Source organism: Gallinula chloropus, assembly GCF_964237585.1.
Source record: "Gallinula chloropus genome assembly, chromosome: 17".
Classification (NCBI taxonomy): Eukaryota; Metazoa; Chordata; class Aves; order Gruiformes; family Rallidae; genus Gallinula; species Gallinula chloropus.
The window spans coordinates 10714197-10724543 of record NC_140102.1 but is presented as its reverse complement, the minus strand read 5'-3'; the positions used below and the strand labels follow the sequence as shown (position 1 = coordinate 10724543).

Sequence of the window (10347 nt, the reverse complement as noted above, 5' to 3'; positions counted from 1 at the left end):
GATAGTTTGGTGGTGATGAGTTCATTTTTACATAAGCTTTGCATTGTTTATCTGTTCTACACAAATGCATGATTTAGGGAAAAAGGAGGCATAAATTGTTTTCATCCCCCTTTTTTTTTTAATTACGAACTGTTTGATGCGGTTCTGTTGGACATGTCTGGGACATTACTTAGCCCTTAGTTGTTTGAAGATCCATGGGTACTATAAAGCATGATCACTTTGGTTCTGTTTCCCTTTGGTTCTCTTACAACCAAAGTTGAACCAATGTCTTTGGGCTCCTTGAAGGTGCAAAAGTAGTGCTGCAGACAGATGCTTTTAGTATCTTCAGAAGCTCAGTACTGTGTTGAGGCAAAAATAGAAACGCAAGCTAAAGCACAGCAAAGCTGGTGCAGTTGTATGCTTTCCATTGTGAACAGAAAGCCACGGAGATCTATTGAGCTGCATTCCAGTAGGATACTCAGTGGTTGTGGAGTACACCAAACAACTCTTGAATAGAGATAATATCGCATTTGATATTCTCAGCTACTCATGTATATTGAAATTTTGGTTTGTGTGACACAGGTGATGCAGTAGGTGTTCAAAACCTGCAGGATGAATGCAATTTTTACAGCCTAGCAACTATGAATTTGTAGCTGAAATAAATATTTGAACTACTTATTTTCCAGATAACAATTTGAGCTGTGCCGTGTCCAGCTAAGTATATAACACACCCTCTAAAGATTTTTCCAACATTTTTCATAATAAGCTAGTTAATAAATGCACTTGCTACATTATATTACAGGGTTACCTGTGACTTTAAACCTTTATTGAGAATGGCTTAATTACAAATAAAAATATATTTATGTATAAAATCCCTGCATGTAAAATACCCCTTCCTTTGCTATTGACATCATGAAGGAAACAAAGTGACAGAACATTTTTAGAATGAGTATTTTGATTAGACAATCTTGTAATGGGAAATGGAGTTTCAGAAGATGCAGATGTTCTGGATGCTTGCGTAGTGAGCTGCTTCTTCATCTGAATTTGTCACATAAATACTTAAGTCTTTTCACTTGTCTTCTTCCTTGTATTTTCATCTCTCATTGCTATCTTCCATTTGACAGCTATAGGAAGAGATCCTGGTGCAATGGTGGAGCTCCCGTTTTGTATGAGCTTCAGCCACTGATAAAGCATTCTTTGTTTTGTTGAAGTATTTAAACCCTGGGTACCAAACATTTAACAGTCAATATTGTTACACCTATCTGTGCACTTCAGAACACTTAGCATGCCCTTATGTTCACATTATGTGTAACATGAAAGTTATTTATAAGTTTCACATTTGGATAACTGAATTTAAGAGGCTAAATGTCAGCTACAAGCCTTTTGTAAGAATTGTTTTATTTAGCTAAACAAGCCTGCTCTAAAATCCTGTGGCAGTTTAATGGTATTAAATGAACAACCTACCTGAAAATGCATGGGTTAAGGAAGTACTCCATCAACCTGCAGTTTGCATACCTGTTAATTAGTAACATAGCTAATCCGATCTCTCTACATCAAACACCGTGAATTTGGACTTGGACATAAAAGATCCCAGATTAGTAGCCTTCTGGTGACTTACTTTGGAGCAGTCAGAAGGCATGAACTGTTAAGAGGCTTTGCACCTTTTTTCCTGGGACTCTGCTGGTGGCACTAATGTACTGATTCTACTGCTCAGAAATCACAACCTAATTTTTACTCATTTTGCAATATAAGTGCCATAATGTACTGCATCTTCACTAATGATGCAGAAGCAGAATCTGATACGCTGAAAATTTGTCAGTTTTAATTTGGAACTTTTGAAGGCTACTGTATTCTAAATGTCTGTTAGCAATTTTAGCCTTTGTGCAAATGAGCACTCTTGATCCTACTGAGCATACTTATGGGATGCTTTCCAGATATTTTTCAGTAAGTCAACAACTGATGAAAGAAAATGTTTTCTTAGATTTTCTTTTACCATGCCGAAAGTAGATTCCCATTTGCTATTCCCACCACAAAATACGAATGTCCTTTTACTGTTGCTCCATGGAGTTCCAGAACAGATCTGTTCTTAAAGCCACGCCAAAGGTGTGGGATGTATGTCTTATAAAATTTTGCTAACTTCACATTAGTATTGGTTATTTTTTTGCCTACCCACTTCAGCAAGGTGAGATCAAGACTTGTAGGAAATTGTGATGGATGAATCTGAAACAGGTGGCTATTTCTTACACTGTACAGAGCTTCTCAGCAAAGTAATTAAACCCAGGTAATACATGAAAGTATTATGAATGGGCTCTTAACAATTTCACTTGATAATAATAAAGTAATTTCACCTTAATACAAATACAGCTGTAGTCTAAGAGCTAGAAGATCTGATTTCCTGGCATTTTACTTGTAGCAGAGATATGTTTGTATTACCTTTTAATTAATTTCAGCTTTTCTTAGAAGGTCTCTGACCTAACACCAACAGCAAAATGTGGCTCAAATTATGATTCAGCATTCTAGTTATAATCCAGTACATGCTGTCAGATATTTACAGTTGACACACAAAATGTATACTGTTAGTGTGGATGATAATTTTCTGCATTTGCTTAATAAGATTAAAGCTTGTATTTAGAATGGATTCTGCAGGAACTGGCATGTGTAGGTGGCATAATGTTCAAAGGTTGCAAAGAGCAATAAAGACTTCTAGGTACCAATAAATTATCTTAATTTAAAATTTCTGGGGTAATACAGAAATTTGAGCAGTCATCCTAGAGGATTTAGCCAAAAGAGTTTGGGTTTGTAGTACAAGGGAACAATACCAGTAACCACGACTCAAAATTTTAAGTAATGGCTTAAATGCTAAATCTGTGTAAGGTCAATTTTGGTGCATGGGAAGTTTCCTTCAGTAATGTGTTTCATTCCTACTATGCAGACAGTACTCATAAGCCAGCAAAGCATTCTTTGTTACTTAAAATTGGTTTCAGTTAATATTTTTCCTCTCATAATACCTCAAACCCCTAGATTTAGGGTGAAGATCAGCCCTTGAAGCTTTGACAGACAGAAAAACAGGTGTTTTCTATTCCCCCCTCCCCAATTTTGTTTACCTAAATCTATGCACGTACTACAGTGTGTTAAAATTCATAAATTTGGTGCTTCTTCTCTCATGTGTTTAAGTAAGCTCAAAGTGAACAGGCTCTGGGCCTGTAATCTAGAACTGCTGTCAAATGTGCAATGTTGAAAATGAGGAAAAAAAATAATCTGACATACATTGCAAAATTAGATACATCATCATGAAAAACAAAAAGGTAGAGAGAGCATTGCAATATAGTCCTATCAATGTCTATAAAGCCTCCCTTGTTTAAGATCCCACCGCAGTTCTGGAGCAAGGTTTCTGCAGGGGGAGTCCTGAGACAAGCAGCCAGCTGCCATGCAGGCTGCACAGGAAAGGACCAGAAGTACCACGTGTGGATGTCAGCTGTCTGTGTAGATGAACAGAATATCCTCATCAGTGCCGTAACTTGTCCTGGCTTCCTCAAAGTTACTGATGCTGGTGCAGCATGTTCCTGTTAGGGAGGAACAAAATACTACTAAAAATTCAGAAGAACTTGCCTGTGAAAGGCTCTTATACTGGGTCTAGCAGCCTCTACAAAGAAAAGTAACTAGTATGCAGACTAGACCTATCAGTTTAGGTGACAGACTTATTCAGGTAGATTTTTTTCACCTCCAAGGTAATACCTAACTCATGCTGTCAGTAGGTACTAAATTTGCCATCCTGTTGTATTGTGAACAACAGGTCAGGATCCCCCACTTAACCCACCTGAAAACCAAACAAGTTTGCTAGAACTCAAAGCCTCAAATAAATCACAGCACAAAATGTAGCACTGATTCAATTGATGTGGCAACCCCACTTCTGAAAAACAGATCAGTGATGCTTGAAATAGGCACAGTACTAGGGAAGGCCCAGCTGTGGCTATTACAGACACATCAGTAATGCTGAGAAGCCACCCAAAAGGAACAGTCTACTCACGGTCAGCATAGGCAGGATTGTTGTAGTAAATACTCCCTGAGGCTTTGTTGTAGCCACATAACACAATGAAATGGCCCTGGTAGTCGGGATTCCTACAGAAGCACTTCTGTCCAATAGGGAGGAAGCAGCAGTATTTGACAGGACTTGAGCAAAGATCACACAATAGCAAGACGGCATTCACTAGGACGATGGCTACATGACCTTGGGACAAGTGGTTTTGGATGTCCTGGACAGTTACTGTGCTGCAGAAAAAAATAAATCAGACATGTTTATTAAAAAAAATAGGAAAGAGACTGGTATACAGTGAAGTGTGTGATGATGGACAGTATTTGGGACATGCAGCTGGCATGGTTATTTTTATATCACAGGTACAGCTTTTTGCTGTCGAATCCTGCAAGCTTTGCTACAAAGTCTGACAAAAACCTATGTCATTCAAGGCTTTTTGATCTCATTGCTGTTGAAGGTGCAGAGCAACAGCTCCAGATTTTGCAGTAATGTAACTGTAATCTCAGAATGTATCAGATGCCCCACAGAAAGAGTATTAAAGGAGCAACTTACTCGGTAACTTGAGAGGCTTCTGTTGTGGGAAAAGTGTGAAGTGTATGTGAAGTGTTCTCTGCTGCTCTTAGAAAAGCTTATCTCTGAAGCACCAAATCTTTATCTACTGAGTGGTTACAGATTGTATAACCACTAACCAAATTCAGATGTGCCCAAATCTGCCTCTGTCACACAGGAATGTTTCTCCTAGTTGAAATTTTGGACTACATGATGCTCTTGAGGCTTTATTTCTGTAGTACCTCCTACAAAGAATATTACCCAAACATAGCCTACAATCTCCTCTCTTAAAGGCTGTCCTTTGCTGAGGCACATGGTGTATTCCATATGCATTAGAAACTTTTCCCTTGGGTATGCTCCAGATGTCCGGGCTATGTGCTCTACCCAGCTGAACTCATGTGCTTTTTAATCTTTCCCAGTGTGGCTTCTCTTCTTTGATGCCTCAACCTCAGTACTGCACAGGTAGATGTGCCCTCTGTCCTTGCCCTGATCAAGGCCAGGTTCTTAAGTTTGCTAAACCATGATGGACTGACTGTCCCTTTTGTCTTGTCACAGCTCTAGGTAAACAGATGGGGCCAAAGAGACTCTCCTTATGTTAAAAAGGACACTTAATGCTGCTAAATGAAAGCTGCATTGCAGCATCTCTCTATTCTTTTCTTACTCCTAATCATTTACACCCCCTTTGACAACATAGATCCCAATCTGGCTTCACTATAAAAAAAAGGGATGCAACTCAAGTTGAACGTGAACCCTTAGTTCTTTCCCATGTAGAATATCATTATCAACTGTGAAACAATTCTGCCTGGTTTTCCCTCCTCCTGGATTTGCACAGAGCTTCCTTATTTCACTGTCCCCTTGGCAAAAGCTCATACGCTAGCTTTTTCTTAGTGCATCTGTCTAGGAACAGAGAGCTATAATGTTTGCACAGCTCTGGGAACAATGAGTTGTGTACCCACATAGCACTCTAATTCCAACAATGGCCAATTAGTGCTGTAGACACTCCCTACTGGGGAATCTTAATGGATAATCAAATTTAAAACATAAAGTCAACTCCTGTCAGCATTTTCAAATAATTTATTCTGCATAGTCACTGTTTTTCCTCAAGCTTCATCATTAACTCTTCATGTCCACTTTTGGGGTTTTTTGGTACATACATACCAAAGTATGTATGTAAATATATATTTATGTATATATAAAAATATATATTTATATAGTATGTAAATATATATTTTTTGTGAATTATGGAAAGACTCCATAATTCACAAAAAAGGCTCAGGGCTGGATTTCTCTCTTTTCCCAAGAAAAGCTTGGGGCCCACAGAATCTCCAAAAGAGAAAGGGAATAAGCAGCTTACCACTTCTCAACCAGCACCTTGCAGGCTTTGGCTTGCGCAAAGAGCTGATTCACTCGATTCTCTTCTGTGTCAAAGTGCTTCCTGTAAAATGACTGTGGAAATAACAGAAGTTATGAGCTGGAATGATGGTTACCTTAGGTAATACACCATTTATAATCCCTACTAACAAGGGCCTGCAGAAGTTGGTGATCTGGCTATGGGATAAAAGATCTCTCCCTTAGTTGACTGGTAACAGGGTAAGGTATCCTGCTCTAAATTGAGTTTAAATTCACTCTGGCTCAGTTATTACTGTAATTCCCATACTGTGGCTATTGAGCTGCATAGATGAAAGAAGCCAGTCTGGTTTGTACTGGGCAGGTGCTTACATTAGAAAGCCATTGCCACAATAGGTGTTTGTCTGTAGTCTTGGAAGAGGCCAAGCCCTTAATGGACATGGGAGGCTGAGTTCCCCTCTCACCTCTAGAGGTGGTTCTTCCAGGGCAGGGCTGAGGCACAGTGGTGGGGAAAGTGGAAGCTAGCACTGCTGCTGCCCAGGCTGTATCCATTCTGCAGATAAACAGAGGCCTTCTGTTTCCAAGGCTGTCAAATAGGCAGAACCTTTCATGAGGACTACATGAAAAAGTTTTTAAAACTTTGTATTATGGAGTCAAAGATGTAAAATCTGTGGGATCATATCTAGCCTCGCCTCTGGAGCTGATCTGTCCCAGTTTTGACAATAGGGAAACCTTGTTTACAGGACCTGTTGTAAATTGTCAGTAACACAGCATAGCTTTTACAGCACAATAGTAGTAGATACTGACCTGATTCTTGTAGCCCTTGTCCACGCCAAGCGTCTGGGTGCAAAATTTATGCCTAACACCAAAGTGCCGCATTAAGTAGGCCAGATCAATAGTCCAGATACTTTTTGTTAACTGGAGCTCCTGGATGGCTTTCTGAAATTCATCATTGTCCAAATGATTCAGGTACCTATGGTATTAGGAGAGGCAGGGGAGGGAAGCACAGATCTTAAGAGAAAGAAAATGAGTTCTGCTGCCCAAGCCTCCACATAGCAGGACATAAAAACTGAAACGATGGGCTTGGCTGAGAAATAATACACACAAAAAAAAACCCAACCCGCAGAGGTGCCACAAATTCAAGGGAAGGGAAGGGAGTAGGGAATATTTAACTGGATTTATTGCTGACTTTTCAATTGGAAATGTATGAGTATCTTGACTGCTGTATAGTGCTAGAGTTGTACAGGTACTGTACAATAGGCAAGTTACACTAAGCAAGTATAGAACTCTGTCCTGAAGGGCTTACAGTCTAAATGTACAAGCAGATTAGAGCAAACGCAGATAGAATTGTTAAAGACTAAATCTTGTTGCACACCATAGATGGATTTCAAAAGGAGGAACTGTAAAGGAAGTCAGTAAATATTCAAAGGACGCTTGTCTTAGGCGCTGATGGCACAGAAGGGGAGATGAAGTCAGGAGGAAGCCTGGGGACAGCTTGCAACGGGGTAGGGAGAGGCAGTTACAGAGAGTTCTGAAAGTCAGAAAACAAATGGAAGTAAATGAAAAAAAAAAAAAAGACTGGAATTGAGAATGCAGGGTGAACAAGGTCAGATCAGGAGGGTGAGAAGATTAATCTTGGAAGCTGAGTTTTGTGCGGACTGAAGTGGCAAAGAGGTAAAGGGAATAGAGGCAGAGGTTACAGTAGTCAAGATGGGAAATTACCAGCACACGGACTAACGTCTTGGCAGAAGAGATGGAGAGAAATGAAAATCTTCTGCTTCATATCTACTAAGTGGACATCTAAATAGGTATTTCTCCTGCACCTAAGCTCATGTTCCTCTGTGGAAGGAAAGAGGAGTTCAGCAGGACAGCTACTATTTCAAAAAAGAAAAACCAAAACAAAACCAAAAAACCTCAAAGGGTAATACAGTGCATTGTTTTGAAATTGAAACTACTCCTGGAACAAATCCACTCATCCCACAGGTGGGGGGATCCTGCTGAGAGCAGGACAGAGGCAGTATATACTCCTCAGCAGGGATACACCTACCCATCACTTGAAAACACAGAAAGGAACAGGGTGAACGGCTGTGCCAAGGATCAGTTCTGAATTACAACAGAAAAGAGGGATAACTTTAGTAGCTTATGCATGCCAACATGCAAAGTTCTTAGAGCTTATCAGGTATTCTGCATGTCAAACCAGTGATTACTCAAAAGGGTCTTAAGTTCATCAGCTTATATTTCCCCTTGGTCCAGCTGGAGAGCTGTGCCAGCCCCAAGCAGCAGCCACTCTCCCAGAGGACCTGACAATATGGGATCTCACAAGACTGTTAAACTCACAGCTGCTTGAACACCTCTTCCCCAGGCGCTACTTCCCACTACACCTCCCACGGGCTGGGATTTCCCACCCCTTCAAACCAAGAGAGTCACTTACTGAAGCACCATCCTGGAGCAGGCTAGCCCACAGTCCCAGTGGTACAACTGCTGAATGACTGGCACTTTCAGCTGGATGCAGTCAACTGTAGTGAAAACACCTCGTTGTGAGTCAAACACGGAAGAGGGTGATCCTCACAGGAATGCTTTTTCCATAGCTCAGCGTTACAAGTCAGCTTGTGCTCAGCACTACCATGGCAGAAGCTTGGCAATGTTTTCTTACTTTGTCTGATGGGTGGGTTGGGTTTTTTTCTTTCTTAGGGAAATGTGAGTTTGGCATTTCTGTACAGCTCCATGCTTGGTTTAATCTTGTACTCCTTCACTGATCCATACCTGGCTCACCCTGCCATATGGTCCACCCCTTTTCCTTGGAACTTTCATTTTACCTTCTTTGGTGGGGTAACATACCTGCCAGCCTCTAACTATGAAGCTGTATTCCCTCCTAAATAACAGGAGGTGAGGCATGGTTTTCATTCCTTTCTCTTGTGCCTGAAAGCATTTCTGTGCCACTGGAGGTGTTAAACCAAACTGTGAGAAAACAAACACCAGAGTCTCTAGGTGTCGATCTCTTACAAGTCCTAGACATGGGCCTTGTCTACAGACATCCTTTCCCTGTAATTTATGTAATTTTATGTTAACAGAGCTCACGAATGGCACTTGTTGGCCCTTTCTATTAAGTCCCCCAGGAACTCAGTAACAGGAGACAGAACAAGAACTTTCTGCACCAAAAAGTCCCAGAACACAAGCAACTCCATCCTTCATTTTATTTTACAGAGTTGGCAGTGTAGCGGTTTCAGTTTCAGCAATACCCTTACCACTCCAAGGACTTGAAGTGTTGTGCCTGTTACTGCTACTTCAATGTCAATCAAAGTGAGTTAATCATAAAGGGCTTTCCTCAATAACCTTTGATCTAGAAAAGACCTTTGAGAAGTTTTGTTAACACAAAGTCAACTATACTTTAGGATGGCAATAAAAATGCATTGACATCGTGTGGGCTGGTCTAGGTTTGCTCTAATTTTATTTCTAAGACTTTGTAGATCATTTTCAGCTAAGCTATAGCCCAGTGTAGGAACAAGCCACTGCATATTCTGGACTCACATTCCAAATACTTTTTCATAGTTGTCCCACTGCTTAATCCTGACTTTGAGGACTGGCAAACCCACTGGTATATCCAATCTCGCTAGTTAATCTAGATTACGGTGCTTTAAATCTCTGAGAGAAGAAAATGAAAACTCAGTTCCCAGATTCTCCTCCAACCAGGATCCTTAACTATTTTACTGTCATTTTTTCTTGGCATGTTACGATTCTGTGGCCCTTATGTTAATACCCAGGGCCTCTACCAAGTCCCAGAACTAACTGAAGAAGCACATGTTTTCTAGGTGAGGATTTCTACAGGTAGTAACTTTCATTTCCTTGGACGTTCAGCTTCCAGTCATCCTGTCTCCCAGCACACCCAGACTTCAGCGGTGGCTGCCGGCTGCGAGACAAGACACCTGCCGCACGGCATGCGCTGTGGCTGTAAATAACGCTGAGAACACCGCTCCTCGCCAGCTCCTCGGCGCGACGAACTTACGGAGCCAGTAATTCCGCGTTACTGCCGCCTGCGAAACCGGCAGCTTCGCGGCTCCGGGAGGGCGAAGGGGCCGCCGGGCCCGAGGAGGTGCAGGAGGAAGAGGAGGGGGGCAAAAGCCACCCGCATCCCAGCGCGGGCAGGGCCATGTCCAGCGCTCCTTCCCCCAGCCCGAGCCGGCGCACAGCCCGTTCCGCCAGGGCCGACCCCGTCGCCCGGCCCCCACCCCGCGGAGGGCTCTGCCCAGCGCCCCGCACTCCCCGGCGGCCGGGGCCGGCCCCGCTGCCGCGGCTGGGCGCACTGACCTGGCGGCGGCTCCCCAGCCTCCCGGGGGCTCTTCATGGCGGCCACGGGACCTGCCGCCCCCTCACTGCCGGCCCCGCCGAGCCGACCCGAGCGGCGGCGCGGCCCAGGACCCCGGCATGCCTCGGCGCGGCGC

At 42.4% G+C, this 10347-nt stretch overlaps 1 protein-coding gene across 1 annotated transcript; it reads right to left on the bottom strand.

The window, feature by feature from the left end:
• Positions 1-3450: 3450 nt before the first annotated feature.
• Positions 3451-8486, bottom strand: GUCD1 (guanylyl cyclase domain containing 1; the record flags this gene model as incomplete). The annotated part of the gene is made up of 5 exons (XM_084271813.1): positions 8340-8486; positions 6716-6881; positions 5916-6007; positions 4007-4248; positions 3451-3542 (listed from the first exon to the last, which is right to left on the bottom strand). Exons 1-5 carry the CDS (start codon positions 8348-8350, stop codon positions 3451-3453), a joined length of 603 nt encoding a protein of 200 aa, XP_084127939.1. The 5' UTR covers positions 8351-8486.
• Between the last annotated feature and the right edge of the window lie 1861 nt (positions 8487-10347).